This window comes from Leptonychotes weddellii, chromosome 15, assembly GCF_054177405.1.
Source record: "Leptonychotes weddellii isolate Sample4059 chromosome 15, ASM5417740v2, whole genome shotgun sequence".
Taxonomy (NCBI): Eukaryota; Metazoa; Chordata; class Mammalia; order Carnivora; family Phocidae; genus Leptonychotes; species Leptonychotes weddellii.
The window spans coordinates 28,508,928-28,527,590 of record NC_138383.1 but is presented as its reverse complement, the minus strand read 5'-3'; the positions used below and the strand labels follow the sequence as shown (position 1 = coordinate 28,527,590).

General features: G+C 41.3%; 2 protein-coding genes across 2 annotated transcripts in view; both read right to left on the bottom strand.

The window, feature by feature from the left end:
• GDPD1 (glycerophosphodiester phosphodiesterase domain containing 1) overlaps nucleotides 1-2,237 on the bottom strand; it is a 47,683-nt gene extending 45,446 nt beyond the window's left edge. Inside the window, exon 1 of the mRNA XM_006735056.3 lies at nucleotides 1,944-2,237. Within this exon, the coding sequence (XP_006735119.1) occupies nucleotides 1,944-2,085 (142 nt within the window). The 5' untranslated portion in view covers nucleotides 2,086-2,237. The remainder of the gene's footprint in view (nucleotides 1-1,943) is intronic.
• Nucleotides 2,238-12,687: 10,450 nt separating this feature from the next.
• SMG8 (SMG8 nonsense mediated mRNA decay factor) lies at nucleotides 12,688-17,802 on the bottom strand. The gene is made up of 4 exons (XM_006735055.3): nucleotides 15,996-17,802; nucleotides 14,906-15,051; nucleotides 13,547-14,419; nucleotides 12,688-13,134 (listed from the first exon to the last, which is right to left on the bottom strand). The coding sequence occupies exons 1-4, from the start codon at nucleotides 17,752-17,754 to the stop codon at nucleotides 12,937-12,939; spliced, it is 2,976 nt and encodes a 991-aa protein (XP_006735118.2). The 5' UTR covers nucleotides 17,755-17,802; the 3' UTR covers nucleotides 12,688-12,936.
• Between the last annotated feature and the right edge of the window lie 861 nt (nucleotides 17,803-18,663).

The following is an 18,663-nucleotide window of genomic DNA, read 5'->3' as shown; positions in this document are numbered from 1 at the left end:
AAGCATATTAAGCACTAACAACATAGGAACTTACTACAGTGCATTAGGACCATCATACAAGTAAATAGATTCAAGTCTGCAGATATTTAACAAGATTTTCATGACAGCTGCAGTTTGAATATACAAATACTGATCCCATATTTGCAAATAGCGAATGGAAATTTTTATATAAGGAGTGAAATTGAAACAAGCGAAAATGACTTTATATCTAGGGGAAAATATTTTTAAAGTATTTCTGACAGTAAGTGAGAACTGGAGATCCAGCTTATCCTGGTTTTGATACCTGCTACATTGATTTAGCACACATTTTTTAACCTCTATGGAGTACTGGTTTTTTCACCTGTAGAGTGTCACAAAAATTCAAAAATTAACACGTATTTCTTCTAAAATAAAATGTAGATCACCCACAATGACAGTTTAGATAGCTTTTTAGAGGATCTAGTTTTGTTTTGTTTTGGGTTTTTAGTACGCACATTTTTCTTTTTTTAAAATCAGTAAACACAGGGTGCCTGGCTGGCTCAGTCAGAAGAGTGTGCAACTATTGATCTCAGGGTGGTGAGTTCAGGCCCCATGTTGGGTGCAGAGATTACTTAAATAAGTAAATAAACTTAACAAAAAAACCAACTGTATAATTAAACCAAATAAGCATTTACATGGCATTTTGCTGGTGACCCCTTAAAACCTTTGATGCTTTGCATGAGTAAGGAGCCTAGCATCTATTTAAGTCACTCTTTAGAACTATGTTTAACATAAAATTGTACAGATTATACAGAAGAATACTAATGTATTTCTGTCATATTTAAAACTGTATTCCTGGCCAATTCTTGTTAGAAAGGGTGTTACAGTACTAAATCAAGTTTTAAACTGTAAACTACTAGAATTTACCATTTCAAGTATTAGTTTGTAAATTCAAGCAGTTTTAACCTAGTATAACATTCATCTGTAAAGAACAGTTAAAATTGATTGACTTAATCCAATTTCACAGCATTTTATACATCATGCTTGAAATGAAATAAAGACTCATTATTCTGAGATAATGAAGAGGCAAAGATTTGGCCTGCTGTTTGGGAAATTACAGGGTGGACCACCTAGGCTCCTTTTAGTAAGATGCTTTTCCAAGAAACAACTTCTTTGTTTTCTTTAAACAATACAGTCCTGTCATAAACTACATCATCTTTTTGTCTTTAGGAAATCCAGGTGTCATTGCTGAGGTGCAAGGTGGGGCTGGAAAAAAAACAGGTGGAAGGTTTGCTGCCTTGGTAACCAGGACGCTCCAATTTCTGTCCCAGTCCACCCCAAGTCTAACTGTGACCTTGGGAAGTGTCCCCAGGTCAGTGACTAGGTTTCCCTCTCTTCTTAATTCTCAGTGCTCAGAGAGGGGGACAGGGGTGGGGTGGGGGGGAGGGTAGGAACCCGCCCCCAGGGACTGCAGACAACCAGGCTACAGCACTCTCCAGGTTCACGCAGTTCCTCAAACCTCGTCGCCCTGGATCTCCCTACAAGCTCAGCCACTGGCTCCGCTCAGAGCAGTCCGTTCCCGTTCCCCCGGGGGTACCCTGGCTCTGCTCCGCGCCCCCCCCCCCCCGCCTTGTGTCTCGCTGCGAGGAAGGGACCTTGCGATCATCCTTCCATTTGCCGAGAAACGCTCCATCTACCCTTAATTCTCACCCTAGTCCTTCCTCCTTCAGAGAACACCTGACACCGCTGCACTCGACAGATCCCCACCATGGCTCTGTCTCAAGACCCATTATCTTCCCTCAGGAGACTTCCCCTTCGCATCGCCTTCACCTCCAGGGAGCCCTCTTTCGCACACCCCATTCTTCCTCAAACTCTCACGCCATTTCCACCCGCCAGCCTTTTGCAGAGCTCTAAAGGACCCTCAGCTCTAGTGGGGGAAAAAGCCTCCCCCACCTCCGCCATCGGGATCTGGGGACCCCTCTCACCTCCGCGGTGGGAGATGTGTTTACTGAGGAATCGCTGCTTCTTTCTCGGGTGCAGCAAGGTCGGGTATTTGAGCAACAAGAACGAGGTCACCAAGTACCCTCCCAAGGTGGAGAGAAGGTAAAAAGCCGCGGTGGACGACATCTCAGCCACCGTATGGGAAGTCTCCCACCTCCGGGCCCTGTGAACTCCGCTGCTGCGGTCGCAACGGCTGCGGCGGCTGCGGCAGCTGCTCGAAGTCTGCTCGCCCCCAGCCGGTGCCAGCGGTGCAGCGCACTTGTCGGCGCCAGCCCTCCACGCAGGCGCAGCCAGATCCCACGCGTCTGAGCAACAAAGGGGCTGCGGTACGCAGGCGCGCTCTGGCTGCTGGGTAGGACCCTGCAGAGGTCCGGTAGTGAGCATTTGTCACCTAGCTTTGTGGTAGAACCCGCTGTGCTTCAGGAAAGCTCCACACTGAGGCGAGAGCTTGGAAACCTGCCAGTGCCTTCGCCATCACTCAGCCAGAAAAGGCTCTTCAAAGATAGCCTGAATTCAGGAAGACCTGACATAATTAGAAAATCCGCATCAAGAAAGGAGAGAGAGATTCCAGGGCACATCTTAGCTGGTGCTCTAGGAAGTGCAAAGAACTGTTAGCAATGGAGGAGTTAAAGCTTGCTAAAACAAATTATAAACCCATCCATTTGTCTAGCCAAGATACAATCTTCCCTATTGTTACACATAACCATAAGAGGTACTAGTTCATCAGTCGAATATTTGAGGGGCAGACTCCTTTCTCATTTCACTGAGAAATGAGATCCCACGCCTGTACAGGAAAGGCAGGCAAGAAATATTTGTTGACTTGCAAGTCTACTTACAATAAGAAAACGTTGACAAGGTTATAGGTTATTACTTAAAAGTCTTAGGGAGGAAACTCAATCCCAGAAGGCCCAACTAATTTTCCTTTCATCCATACTTCCAGGTTTACATAAGGAAAATGTGGGACAAAGGTGGGTGGCTACATGCAGGAGGAGGGCAGTGAAGGTCAAGTTGATCCCTGTCTTAAAGTCAATCATGGGTGGGGTCTTGCAGGTTCAGGGCAGGCCCTATTGCTTAAGTGGGTAGTTTCGTTCCCATCAGGTTATGCTTTGCCTGCCAGATCTTTTGCCTGAGTTAAGAGATAAGCTGGAAAGAAGAACTTAATCAAGTAGAAAGTCTGAGGTCAAAATAGATAGTTGAAGTCCTCTTTCCAATGAAGATTCTAGAAAACGGTGGCCTACATTAAATTTAAAAAAAAAGTAGCTGAAAAGGGGGCTCCGGGGTAGCTCAGTGGGTTGAGTGTTGGACTGTTGGTTTCAGCTCAGGTTGTGATCTCAGGGTTGTGGGCTAGAGGCCCGAACTGGGTTAGGAGCTCAGCACAAGTTGGCTTGGGATTCTTCCCCCCTCCCTCTCTCCCCCACTCTGCTCCTTCCCCTGCTTGTGTGCTCTCTAAAATAAAAATTAATAAAAAAAATTTTTTTTTAAAGTAGCTGAAAAAGACTTTTGCATCAGTTTACAACTACAGTAAGTCTATTTCTTGATCTAATATCAAAATATCCAGAGAAATGTTAAAGCCTTTATAGAAGAAAAAGAACTAAGTATAAAAATTCCCAAATATAACCACACTTTTTAAACTAAAACATTTTAAGGAAACTCATGAGTTGAAAAATATTGCCTTGTTAGGAATTAAGGAAAGTATCTGGTTAGGGCTGTCAAATTATATACTATAGATCAGCTGATGGCATGGTTCTGCTTCCCTTTACCAAAATCTCACCTGATAGCAACTTTTATCTAAGTTCAGTGACTACTATTTATGACTATATACATTTATCACATGTATATGATAAATATTACCTGGAAAAAATCTATGTAACTAAGAATATTTAACCTTCAAATATAGAGGTAACTGTGGCTTAGTAGATAGAGCTCTGAACTTAGAACCCATAGATACGGGCGCCTGGGTGGCTCAGTTGGTTAAGCGACTGCCTTCGGCTCAGGTCATGATCCTGGAGTCCAGGATCGAGTCCCGCATCGGGCTCCCTGCTCGGCGGGGAGTCTGCTTCTCCCTCTGACCCTCCCCTGTCTCATGCTCTCTCTCTCTATCTCATTCTCTCTCTCAAATAAATTAATAAAAAAAAAAAAAAGAACCCATAGATACAGCTACACGATTTACAAGCTGAGTGACTTTGAGCATATTACTTATTTTAAGCCTCTGTTTCTACATCTGTAAAATGAGGATAATAGTATCTAACCTCACAGGGGCATTCTGAGGATCTAATGAAGTAAAATGAAAGCATTAAAAGTATCCTATATAAGTAAAGCATTGTCAGAAGTTAAAATATTTTTCTCTAAAATATCACCAACAAATTTGAGAAAAGTATACATAATTGTCAAAATAAGTAACCAAGCAGGTTATTGGAGGCCCAAGAAAATTAAAACTAATGCAAAAACAGGCAAGCAATGATAATATAATAACTTTTTTTTTTTTTAATTACACCAATATGACCAGAGAAGTCGTCCAGGATGAAGGAGTCAAATTTTCAAGAGCCACCAAAGTTAATAAGGCATTATTTTTTTTTTTAAAGATTTTATTTATTTATTTGAGAGAGAGAGAATGAGAGACAGAGAGCAGGAGAGGGAGGAGGGTCAGAGGGAGAAGCAGACTCCCTGCTGAGCAGGGAGCCTGATGCGGGACTCGATCCCTGGACTCCAGGATCATGACCTAAGCCGAAGGCAGTCGCTTAACCAACTGAGCCACCCAGGCGCCCCAATAAGGCATTATTTAAACCAAGAATGGAATTTAGTACAGTCAATTATCATAGGGAGGAAAATGTTAAAAAAGAAAGTGTATCAGAAATCACTGGCCTGTTTACTTATTTATTTATTTTTAAGATATTATTTATTTATTTGACACAGAGAGAGACAGTGAGAGCAGGAACACAAGCACCGGGAGTGGGAGAGAGAGAAACAGGCTTCCTGCCTGAGCAGGGAGCCCGATGTGGGGCTTGATCCCAGGACCCTGGGATCATGACCCGAGCTGAAGGCAGACGCCCAATGACTGAGCCACCCAGGCTTTTTTTTTTTTTTTTTAAAGATTTTATTTATTTAACATAGAGCAAGCACAAGAAGGGGGAGTGGCAGAGGGAGAAGCAGGCTCCCTGCTGAGCAGAGAGCCTGACCTGGGGCTCCATCCCAGGATCCTGGGATCATGACGTGAGCTGAAGACAGACGCTTAACTGACTGAGTCACACAGGTGCCTGGCCTGTTTCCCTGTAAAGAAAAAACTGATGTCTGCAGAGGTTAAGTACTTTGCCCAAGATGCAGAGGTTAAGTACTTTGCCCAAGACTACATAGCTAGTAGCTGATGTTATAAAAAGGTCACCAATCTCAATTCAGTTCAAGGGATTGGTTGGAGAAGATAGTATTGATCTTCTTAAAAATAAAAGGTTAATTAATGATTCCTTAGGTTGGGGCACCTGGGTGGCTCAGTCGGTTAAGTGTCTGCGATTGGCTCATGTCATGATCCCAGGGTCCTGGGATCGAGTCCCACATCAGGCTCCCTGCTCAGTGGCGAGCCTGCTTCTCCTTCTCCCTCTGCCCCTACCCCTGCTCCTGCTTTCTCTCTCAAATAAATAAATAAAATCTTTAAAAAACAAACAAAATTATTCCTGAGGTTGTCATTTAAATCCCATCTACAATTGCATTGCCCAAATCATCAGTGCTCTAGATAGCAGATGCAATTGCCTAGGAATATACATCATTGGGATCAGAGATATTTACCCAAGAGTTCTGAAGAAATTCATAAATTAAATTGAGATATTTTTCAGAGTAAGAAAATTTGTGCTGATTGGATTGATGGACTGCCATCAGGATTCCTAACTATGACATTGGGAATCTGAAACTAGGCTAGAGCATGGTTCAACTTTCAGTAGGGCAATTTAGCAATATGTGTCAAAGTGCAAAATATATGGGCGCCTGGGTGGCTCAGTCGGTTAAGCGACTGCCTTCGGCTCAGGTCATGATCCTGAGTCCCGGGATCAAGTCCCACATCGGGCTCCCTGCTCAGCGGGGAGTCTGCTTCTCCCTCTGACCCTCCTCCCTCTCGTGCTCTCTGTCTCTCATTCTCTCTCTCGCAAAAAAAAAAAAAAAAAAAAGTGCAAAATGTATATATCCCTTGCCCCATAAATCCAAAATCTAACAGTTTATTCTGCAAAGAAAAGTTCACAAGTATTAATAAAAGACATATGCATGTGGGGCGCCTGGGTGATGGGATCAAGCCCCATGTCAGGCTTTGTGCTCAGTGGAGAGTCTGCCAGTCCCTCTCCCTTGGCCCCTCCCCCCACTCATGCTCTTTCTCCCAAATAAATAAAATCTTTTAAAAAATCTAAAAAAAAAAAAAAAAAGACATATGTATGCATCATCGTGTTCCATCATTGTTTGTAGGAGCCCTAAATTGGAAAGAACCCAAATATCAAATAATAAAAAACAGACTATGTAAATCATATGGGAAAATGATACAGCCATTAATAAGACTTCAATTTATTGACAGGAAACATGTCTACCACATGTTGTCGAGTGAAAAAAAGTACATTACAAAACAACTGTATTCTTGTATTTTATGATTGCAATTATGTAAGATTGAATACATATCTTCATGTACATATATGCATAGAGATGCCTAGAAGGATATTCACTAAAATGTTGAAAGTGTTGGCAAAATACTGGCCAAGCAGTGGAATCTCAGGTAACTTACTCTTATCTTTAAAAAAAATTTTTTTTCTTAAGGTTTATTTATATGAGAGAGAGTGCACGCGAATGAGGTGGAGGGAAGGGCAGAGGGAGAGGCAGAAAGTGAATCCCAAGCAGACTCCACACTGAGTGCAGAGCCCTACTTGGGGCTTGATCGCAGGACCCTGAAATCATGACCTAAGCTGAAACCAAGAGCCGCTTGACAAACTGTACCACTCAGGTGCCTCTCCCCCAAATTCTTAATAACAGATATAGTGACTACATACTAGTTTTACAAAAACAACAAAGGTATGTTCAAAAACAAAAACGTTTTAAATGGGATTATAAGCTAGGTACTCTTTTTTTTTTCTTTTTTAAAGATTTTTATTTATTTATTTATTAGAGAGCACATGAGAGGGGGGAGGGTCAGAGGGAGAAGCAGGTTCCTTGCTGAGCAGGGAGCCCGACGTGGGACTCGATCCCGGGACTCCAGGATCATGACCTGAGCCAAAGGCAGTCGCTTAACCAACTGAGCCACCCAGGCGCCCCTAAGCTAGGTACTCTTGCATTTATATTGAGAAAACAGCTAGTATAAAATCAAAGATAAAAATTACTGGAAATTCAAGTACATATAACTTAGTAGGAGAAAGGAAGTAATAATCAACTGTTGTAAGACAGTCCTCTAAGAGTGGAATAAAAGGGAACCATAGTATATAATTTACTCTTTAGAAGTTGGTTTTATATCTATTCATATAGAAAATTATTTTTAGGGGCGCCTGGGTGGCTCAGTCAGTTAAGCATCACCTTTGGCTCAGGTCATGATCTCAGGGTCCTGGGATGGAGCCCAACATCGGGCTCCCTGCTCACTGGGGAGTCTGCTTCTCCCTCTCTCTCTGCCTCTCCCCCCTACTCATGCTCTCTCTCAAATAAATAAATAAATACTTGAAAAAAACAAAGGAAGAAAGAAAAGAAAATGATTTTTAGGGGCACCTGGGTGGCTCAGTTAGTTGAGCTTCCAAGTCTTGGTTGTGGGATCAAGCTCTACATGGATCCCCAAAATGGGCTCCGCACTCAGTGGGGAATCTGCTTGAAGATTCTTTCCCTCTGCCCCTCCCGCCACGTATGCACTCTCTCTCAAATAAATAAATAAATCTTAAAAAAAAAGAAAATGATTTTTTTGCTATACTTATGGGCAGGATTATTTTTAGCACGGAAAGATTTGGGAAAAATAGTTATATTGTATTTATAATATGATAGGATCTGAGCTCAGTTACAAAGAACAATAACTATCCTTTCTATTTATAACAGTTTGTAAAGGACTTCAATTAACACAACTTTAAGAGTTTGAACCAAGGTTATCTTTTGAGGTAGGTAAGGGAGTTATTATCCTCATTTTACAAGACCAACAAATTAAAGCTTTAGATGGTATCCAGTGTTTGGAGATGCAGTAAACTACTTCCTTAAGACACCAACCCAGTGAGCTGCTGTGCCAATTTAGGCCAATAAACATAATTCAGAATATTGAAAATTAAACATAAACTAGTAGCTGGCCTTTGTTGACAATTGTGCAGCATTCCAAAAACTGAGTGCAGTTCTATTTGCCACATCTTAGGAAAGGCACAAAATTGTAGGAGACAGAAAGGAGTGAGAAATGGCCAAAGGATTTGAGAGGTGTCATATCTGAAGCATAAACAAACAAAAATTAGATCAGGGTTAAAAGACCACAGAAAGATACAAGAGGAAAGGTACAAATCAAGTCTACAAAACTGCTACACGTCATGGTGCTTACATAGGGTTTTGCATGTACTAGACACTGTTTACCTGATTATAAAAGGTAGGACTAGAACTAACCAAAATGTATTCACCATCTCCAAAACTTGGAATTATGGGATACCTTTAAAAAGTGAATTCAAGATAAAATATCATTATCAAGAATTTATTTATATGCCCCTCTGTTAGGAGCTTTATATATACTCCTTTACTCCTCACAGACATCCTTTGTGATAAATAGTAATTATCATTACCATTTTATTATTTATTATTTAATCATTACCATTTTAGAGAAAATAATACTCAAGAATTGAGTAAATTGTTTAGGTTTCTTTTTCTTTTCTTTTTTTTTAGATTTATTTATTTATTTGAGAGAGAGGGGTGGGTGGGTGAGGGCAGTGGGAGAGAATCCTTAAGCAGACTCCCTGACGAGTGCAGAGCCCAACATGGAGCTCAATCCATCTGACCCATGAGATCATGACCTGAACTGAAACCAAGAGTCAGTTGGTTGCTCACCTGACTGAGCCATCCAGGTACTCTTGTCCAGGTTTCTTAAGCAGTAGAATCTTTTTTTTTTTTTTTGGCTCCAATCTACTTTAGTACTACTTCATACAGGAGAAAATCTGGAATGAGAGATGTTTAATATAAAGATTCAATACAGTTTAGAGAGAATCAAGATTCATAGTCTTAAAAGAAACTAAGATATTTTGGGGGTATCATGCCCAATTTTTCTTTTTTTTTAAAGATTTTATTTATTTGTCAGAGAGAGAGAGAGCACACAAGCTGGGGGAGTGGCAGGCAGAGGGAGAAGCAGGCTTCCTGCTCGATCCCAGGGCCCCAAGATCATGACCTGAGCTGAAGGCAGACACTTAACCGACTGAGCCACCTAGGCACCCAAAAACTCACCCATTCACAAGTCTTAAGACCGTAGTCAGATATTCAGTTGGAGGAAATGACATGCAGTTTTCAATCTTATTTTTAAGAAAGCAGGACACAGGAAGAGTACAGCTTTGAAATCAGAGTCCTTGATTTACTTATTTATTTATTTTTTAAGATTTTATTTATTTATTTGAGAGAGAGAGAGAATGAGAGACAGAGAGCATGAGAGGGAGGAGGGTCAGAGGGAGAAGCAGACTCCCCGCCGAGCAGGGAGCCCGATGCGGGACTCGATCCCGGGACTCCAGGATCATGACCTGAGCCGAAGGCAGTCGCCTAACCAATTGAGCCACCCAGGCGCCCCAGAGTCCTTGATTTAAATTGACTTTGCTACTCCCTACTATGTGACCCTGGACAAATTATTTAACCACTTCAAACTTTAATTTCTTGATCTGTAAAATACATTTATCTTGCAACGTTTTGAGGATTAGAGGCAATGTATGCAAATGCTTAGTAAAGTACCTAACAAGTTGACATTCATGAAATAGCTATTATTATTCTGTGGCATTCAGTAAAGAGTAGCTATTATTATTTTTGTGAATCAGGCTTTCCTAGTCCCATTTTTCTAATTTTCTTTGCTTTACTGTTCCTTGGAAGTTTTTTGTTTGTTTTTCAACTAAAATACAGATTCCCTGTTTAAGTACTACAGGGAACCTAACTTTATTTTTTAAAGATTTTATTTATTTATTTGACAGAGAGAAAGCGAGAGCAGGAACACAAGTAGGGGGCGTGGGAGAGGGAGAAGCAGGCTTCCCGCCGAGCAGGGAGCCCAATGCGGGACTCGATCCCAGGACCCTGGGATCACGACCCGAGCCGAAGGCAGATGCTTAATGACTGAGCCACCCAGGCACCCGGGGAACCTAACTTTAAACCAACATGTGAAGCCATTTTAAAAAATCAAAATAACATAATTTACATGAAGGAAAGATTTATCATATTAGTCCTTTAAATAATAAGCACTCCTTGAATAAGATATAATTTACTTCTTAAAATTCTATACAACTTTTCATAGACACAACGGACTTACCAATAGGCCAAAGGATATCCTGTGAAGTCCCTTCTGACCTAGTGATTCTTTAAAAAAAATCATTTTGATGCAAATTCCTTATCATATTCCAGGCCTCCTGAATTGGCACCTGCTCTTATGGGGCCCAGGTGTCTAGATTTTTAAAAAGTTTCCTGGGGGGGTTCTTATCTATTTAATATAAATGAACTTAACAGTTCTTCAGGGGAAATAAGCAGTAGTACGTTAAAAAGTTACACTGGTTGTAAAAATGCATCCCGATTCAGAAATATTAAAATATTGGTAAAATGTGCATCTTAAAAAATCATTTTGATTCATCTGCTTATATCTCAATAAAAAAAGAAACATCTGCTAAGCAAAGGACAATTCAAATGCTGCTACAGAAGAAATATAATTTTTTTTTTTAAGATTTTATTTATTTATTTGACAGAGAGACACAGTGAGAGAGGGAACACAAGCAAGCGGAGAGGGAGAAGCAGGCTCCCTGCTGAGCAGGGAGCCCGATGTGGGGCTCGATCCCAGGACCCCTGGGATCATGACCTGAGCCGAAGGCAGACACTTAACGACTGAGGCACCCAGGCACCCCGAAATATAATTTCTTTAATAAAATCATCACTTTGGAAATTTGCTGAATAAGGTTTATATCACTAATGTGAAAGGCAGTAAGCAATACAAATTGTATAGTCCACATTTCTCTAATGCAACATTCTCTAAACCAATTTATGGATAAAAACATGAAGAAGTTCTGCAATTGTCTTTTAAGCAGGCTGTAAATACAAATAGCATAAAAATTTTGTATTTAAAAACTACAGAAATTCAAATTAGGGTGGCTTCTGTAATCAAAAATAATTAAGGAGGGGCGCCTGGGTGGCTCAGTTGTTGGGCGTCTGCCTTCAGCTCAGGTCATGATCCCAGGGTCCTGGGATGGAGCCCCGCATCGGTCTCCCTGCTCTGCGGGAAGCCTGCCTCTCCTTCTCCCGCTCCCCCTGCTTGTGTTCCCTCTCTCGCTATGTCTCTCTCTGTCAAATAAATAAATAAAATCTTAAAAAAAAATAATTAAGGAAAATCACTCACTAATTTAAGCAGGAATGTAAAATTTTTTCACGTAAGAATGACATCAAAAAAGAAACAAAAAAAAAGACACAAGTTTGCTCTTTTGATACCTTATTTGTTCTTACAAACTACTTTGTTACAGTTCCTTTAACCTACAAGTTTACACACCCTGTTATTCAAGGCTATTAAAAAAACAAAACAAGGGTGCCTGGGTGGCTCAGTCGATTAAGCATCTGACTCTTGGTTTCAGCTCAGGTCAGGATCTCAGGGTCATGAGATCAAGCCCCATGTCTGGTGTCATTCTCAGTGGGGAGTCTGCTTCTCTCCCTCTCTGGCTCCCTCTGCCCCTCCTCCCACTCTCTCGCTGCCTAAAATAAATAAATCTTTAAAAAAAAACAACTATTAATACATGTCCTACAGAGCAATCTATCTGTATTTTCCAAATGCCGTGCACTACTTAATAAAACCAACCAAAAACCATGCTTAGTACAAAAGCAATTGTGATTGTTAAAACTGATATACAAGGAATGAAAAATTAATAGGATTAAAAATAAGGATGAGATCCAAGAAGAATGTAAGTTAATTTCAGAGTTGGAGTCCCATGTTGGGTGTAGAGATTACTTAAGAAAAAGGGTAAAAAAGGGCGCCTGGCTCAGTTGGTTAAGCGACTGCCTTCAGCTCAGGTCATGATCCTGGAGTCCCGGGATCGAGTCCCGCATCGGGCTCCCTGCTCGGCGGGGAGTCTGCTTCTCCCTCTCCCGCACCCCCGTCTTGTGCTCTTTCTCTCTCTCTCTCTCTCAAATAAATAAATAAAATCTTTAAAAAAAAAAGAAAAAGGGTAAAAAAAAGTTTTAGTTCAGATAGCATTCATTTAAAAAATGAAATAAAATAAAAATAAAAAAATAAAAAATAAAATATGACATCTCATCAGTTCAGGACTAAAATAGTAAGAACAAAACAGCCTAACTCAGGTACCAGAATTGTGAGCCAAACAATAGGGCTTTTTTTGCAATTAAATCCTCATACCATTACCTACTGGATCATCTTATTTTGAAGATAATTTCAGAAGTGGCATCTTAAGGAAAATCCCAGCTAAAACATCATTTGAACCAAAACAAAGTTTTGGCTCAACATGATTATCTAACATTCAGTTATGATAGAAACATATTTTATTATGGACAGTGAAACAGGAGCAAAAGAAAATAGAGGTATCAACCAGGTATTTGATGTCCTTTTCTAGAAGAACCAATGTTTATTAGCAAGCTGTAGGCCCATTTACAATAAATATCAATAGTATCATGAAATAGTGGAATAATTACTGTCCCAATACTGAACTCCTGTAACCAAAGCACATTTTGAATTCAAGAAAACACAGCATACATGTACCAACACCAAAACCAAAACCACCCCCCTCCCCAAACACACCAAAACCAAACACCAGCTTTAAGATCGAATTGGTTGTAAAACACTTATTGTGTTACTGCTTTCAGAACTCCACGGAGCACCTTGTAACTCATTAACTGCACGTTTTCCTTAGGAGGGAAACAAGGTCCTCTCTCAGTCACATATGCATAAGGAAATCTCAAAACCCAGAGGCCATCTGGTGGGAGAGTGATTTCTTGTTTTTCTGGGTAGAATACTGGACACGGTGGTGGGCCTGGTTGAACCTAAAAAATAAAGGTAATGTACTTAATGTACTTATTTTTACATTTTTCAATGAGATACATGCCTAAACAAACAATAGGTTCAAAGACCATATAAGATTAAGGAGGTAATGGGTACACTCGTAACTCTAATCATATTCAATATTATATTACTTAGTCTCAAATATTATCCTACTTTTCTACAGATTTTTAACTTCAAGTTCTGCCTTTGAACTATACAATGTGAATTGATAGTGTGAACTGATTAACACACTCATGATTTATTTTTCAAGAACTAGAATATTAGGTAAAAAAGGTATTTAAAATTTAGAACTGTTTAATGAAATAATTAATATTATCCTGTACTTTAAAAAAAAACAATCAAAACAAGCATCCGCATTTTTTGTTTGAAGATGGAAAAGGTCTTATTTCTTACCTGGGGCATTAGTATTATCTGCAAAGGAGCATCAGGAACTACAACAAAAAGCCTCATAAGTTGAGCATAATGTGGTTTTAGCCCTCTACCCTGAGATGATGACAGAATATATAATGGCATATCACTATTCAAGGCTTTTAAAGCAGACTCCTTTGGCCCACTTCCCATTACTTTCATTACTTTGTCAGGTCCTGAGCACATGAACCTCCGACCTCTAGAGTCTTCATATTCAAACCCCACAAATGCTCGAGCTATGTCATCTCTCCGTCTTCCTCTTCCCATTACAACTGCACTTCTCTTTCCAGGAATAGCTTTATTTGGAGCAGGCCAAGAATTTGTGTCTAAGTCTCCTTCATCTTCAGCTCTAGTCCTGATGACAATGTCCCAAGGCATAAGATAGTTTGTTCCTGGAATGAAGCCCTGTTGGTCTAAACCTGTATGAAAATTGTAAGACTTAGCAGGGCCTAGTTTAACTAATGACCAGCTGGAGAATTTGGGTAGGAGACCTTTAGGGCAATTTGAATGTAGCATGCCTGGGAGATACTCAACTGTAGATGCCTGTCTATCAACCAAGTTTGGTCTCTTCTCAGTTTTTACTTCTCCTTGACCATGAACTTCTGGATTATCTCCTCCTGCTTGTGGATCAGCTGGATAGGTACCTAAACTATCTGTGGATTGGCCTAAACTCAAAGCTAAACTCAGGCTTGTGCTCTCTCCTTGAGTCTGAGGTTCTTTTTCTTTAAGTTTATCAGCATCTGCATCTGGAGGGGCAGGAGAAGATTCATTTTTGGCAGGAGCAGGATCTGGAGTACTTGGTTCAAATACTGGGAAATTGATATGATCCAGTTTTCCACAACATTTTTCTTCCAGAAGCTATAGAGGAAGAAACAAAATAAAATTAACAACCTTGTTAACTTTTCATTTAAAATAACACACTCTGGGCACCTGGATGGCTCAGTTAGTTAAGCAGCTGCCTTCGGCTCAGGTCATGATCCTGGGGTCCTGGGATTGAGCCCCACTTCGGGATCCCTGATCAGTGGGGAGCCTACTTCTCCATCTCCCTGCCCCTCACTCGTGCTCTCTCGCTCTCTCTCTCTCTCAAATAAAATCTTTTTAAAAAAAATAAGTAAATAAAATAAAAATAAAATAACACACTCTTCATTCTAAAAACCAAGATAAACAATTAATGAGTAAGCAAATAAATACATATAAAGAACTTTCCCTTGTCTCTAGATCACACTCCAGTCACATTTACTTTTCTATGTACTTTGCTTCTGAAAATATGTATTTTTACTTAAATGACAATTAACAAAAAAAAAGGGGGGGAGGAAAAAGAGGAAGAAAAAATTTAGAGTCTACCTGATAAAAGTCATAGTTAGCTGCCTTGATATCAAAGGGATCATCTCGAGGTGCTTGTTTCCTTCCACAGTTACAGGCACCAGTAGATCGAGCTCGGCTATTGTGATACAGCACAGGAGGATTTCTATCGGCCTCTGGTTTTTCTCCTGGAAAATGTAACACTCACTATTAATTTCATACACACAATGCAGAATCAAATTTATTTTACATTCTATAGCATCTAACCCCCAAATTTCTCCAAAGAGTACTTTGGAAATGAGAAGGAAGAAAAAGAAAAAAAAAAAAAAAAAAAACCTACCAAAAACACAAAACCTTGACTAAATGCACACAGCAGGAAAAGCAACTGAAAATACATAAAATGACATATATCTTCAATCTAAAGTCTTAGGTTTTCTAAGACAATTTTATCATCATCATGGTGACCTTATATTTCATTGTATTCTTTTTAGTTCAACAAAAACTCCAAGATAAAAATGTTAACATGAAATTTTTGAAAATTTATATTAACAGTTCTCATTTACTAATTCCCTACGGCTCATCCTTTAAATACAAGAAAATAATTAGTAGTCATAGCTGTTATTTTCTTTTTACAGCAGAAGAGAAAACTTAAATTTGATGCAACTAAATTTCTGTAGGGCTCTTTTTAAAGTATCAATACATAATGAAAGCCTTTCTTAAAACAAGAATAAAAGGGGGGCGACTGGGTGGCTCAGTTGGTTAGGCGACTGCTTTCGGCTCGGGTCATGATCCTGGAGTCCCGGGATCGAGTCCCGCATCGGGCTCCCTGCTCGGCAGGGAGTCTGCTTCTCCCTCTCCCGCTCCCCCCTCTTGTGCTCTCTCTCTCTCTCTCACTCTCTCTCTAAAATAAATGAATAAAAATTAAAAAAAAAAAACAAAAAACTAGCCTTTAAAAAAAAAAAAACAAGAATAAAAGGGTGACTTGCTGGCTCAGTAAAGTATGTAACTCTTGATCTCAGGGTCGTGAGTTTGAGCCCCATATTGGGCAAAGAGATTACTTAAAAAACAAAACAAAACAAAACAAAAACACAGCTCAGTTCTGATTTCAAAATGCTGAGAGAATATTAGCTACCTGATTTAGGTAATGAGTGAAATTTATGTACACAGTGTTGATCAGTTAAACTCCTCTCCTCACAGAGCTGATGGCCATTGCTCCAAAACTTGTAGCAGTCCTCGTGTAACTGCATGGCATATTTGTGAAAGGCTGGACCCCTAGCATGTTGACTGTACACTCGAAGAGCCTGAGCAAGCTGATTCTTATGGACAGTCATTGTGTAATTATGAGGCAAATTTGACTGATAGGCACTATGGGCCATGGGCAAAGCTTTTTGGCACCGGTTTTCTGAGAATTTGGTGTCAATATCCAAAAACCCTTCCAAGACTTTAATACTGCTTAAAATCTTAGATGTTAGCTCCCCAGTGGGAGACCCCAGGTCCTCCTCTTTCCCATCAATAGCTACTTCATACAGTTTTGAAGCTGCTGAGATCCACTTCTGGTAAGTGGGAAGTTCAAAATGGGAAGGCTGTGGGTTCCTGCCCACACTGTCATCAAAACCTTTCTTGCTGAGGACTAGCTCCACATGCTGCCACAGAAATTCCCGAAGAGTGAAATCCACTAGCTGCCCTGAAGAACTAGAACTGCTGCTGTCAATGTGGAAAGAAAGCTGCTGCCGGCTATGCTGCCTCATCACCTGGTATCGCCTGGGCCCAGAAAGGGGTGCAGGCACCAGCAAAGAGTCTGGGTCCTTCACAGTACAATGACTCCTAAGTTGGTCCAGCAACATGCCCACTGGGTCCTCCTCTTGGCTTCCTGGAACTATGTACACAAAAGCTTGGTTGGCAGGCACAGTAAAGAGGCAATTGATACTCTGATTAGTCAAGACACGACTCTTCCTAAAGATTCTATAGATCTGGTCCTCCAGGGCATGTTGCAGTCTCCTTTTGGGAGAATGCTTCTTGGGCTTGTCTGGATGAGCTGGGTCTTGGCTCCGAGGGGGTTCCACCTTGAGGGCTCCATTGAGTTGAAAGAGGAAAAGGAGTCTAGGTGGGCAAGGTCGGCAGTTTAGCTTCCAGTCTTTGCCAACTGGACAATCCTTAATGGCTGTTTTGAGGAGGGGCAGTACTTTCTGTCTGAGTCCATCCAGGGCTCTGAATACTCGATCATAAGTGATGTCAAAGGAACAAGTGGGATGGACCAGAAGCAGGATGTGACAGACGGAGAAAAGGTAAAGGAGACTGAGACACTGCAGCTTCTCTTGATGCTTCCAGAACTCGTGAGCTTCAGCATGAGGTAAAGAGAGGCCACCTCCAGCTTCCCCGCTCTGAAGGGCATGACAAGCCCGCAGAAGCTGCGAATTGTCACAGATGGAAGTGAGAAGAAGATAAAGAACTTTGCTCTCCTGATTGTAATAGGCCTGCAGAAGGCTGTAGTCCTGGGAGCCCGGCTCAGTTCGGTTACCGTCAGCGGCAGCTACACCTCCCCGAACCGAATCCCCCGTCCCAGCCCCAGCGTCTCCGGCTCCACCAGCCTCCCCGATGGCTCCAGCCTCGGTCCTGATTCCAGGCCCTGTATCCCCAGGATCTTGGTGGCGAAAGAGGGGAAAGACCTGTCGGTCGCAAACCGTGTTCACAAGTGAGAACTTCTCGGAATTCAGTCGCAGAGCCGTCTTGCCGAAGATTCCCACCACGCAGATCTCATCCTCTCGCCAAGGAGGCTCCGGTCCACCAGCCACGCTCCCTCCGCCCTCTGTAGGGGATCCCTCCGGACTTTCAGAGCCGGTCCAGGATGAAGCTCCCATTAGAAGCTCTCGCAAGCTGACAGGACCCGCCATGGTGCTGAGACTTCTCTAGATTCTTTCCGGTCCGCCCTGAAAACCCAACCGGCTTTCGTCCACTTGCGAAATCCCTCCTCCGCTTCTTCAGTTCCTGCTTTCCTCTCATTTTAGGTTCCGCCTCCCGCTGCTCCTAGTTTTTCGCGGTTTCCCTATTGCTACACCACAACTTGTTTAAGGTTTGCCTTAACCGGAGACTAGGAATTGAGAGATCAAAAAGACAGTTGGAAACGTAGTTTGCAGTTCGGGGAATACAAAAACACTGCAAAAGAAGCTGGTCAAGTGACTCTTGCAAAAATAGAAAAGTGATTGAGTTTAAACTCTAGAACCTTGTTACAGAAGGCGTAGTCTGCAGGTCCAAGTGGGAGCTAGTTAGAAATGCAGAATCTCAGTTCCTAACCCAGACCCCACTGAATCAGTACATGCATTTCAACTAAATCCTAATGCTTTGTACACACTTTACAGTTTGAGAACCACAGCTCTAGAGATACCTGGCAAGGCAAGGTAGGTGAATGGATTTCCTTTCTTATGTCCTATTCCTAAAGAAATTTAATTCACTCACATCCCCGGAAAAGAAAGCCAGTGGTTTTGAAATGTTTATGGAATACAAGCTTTAAAAAATATTTTCTCATTCTCGGAAGACTATATACCAAAATGTTAAAATGTATATTGAAATGTTTAAAACGTATTAGAATTTGTTCACTTTTATTTCTTTACTCCTCCCCCCCCTTTTAAAAAAGATTTTATTTATTTGACAGAGATAGACACAGCGAGAGAGGGAACACAGCAGGGGGAGTGGGAGAGGGAGAAGCAGGCTTCCCGCTGGGCAGGGAGCCCGATGCGGGGCTCCATCCCAGGGCTCCAAGATCATCACCCAAGCCGAAGGCAGATACTTAAGGACTGAGCCAC

Bases quoted from the DNA above. Each gene is read 5' to 3' on its own strand.
- SMG8 (XM_006735055.3), bottom strand. From the start codon at position 17,754: ATGGCGGGTCCTGTCAGCTTGCGAGAGCTTCTAATGGGAGCTTCATCC. The intron at 15,052-15,995 runs GTAGCTAATATT...TACATTTTCCAG, and splicing joins TCACTCATTACCTAAATCAG to GAGAAAAACCAGAGGCCGAT. The intron at 14,420-14,905 runs GTAGACTCTAAA...CTTCCTCTATAG, and splicing joins CTAACTATGACTTTTATCAG to CTTCTGGAAGAAAAATGTTG.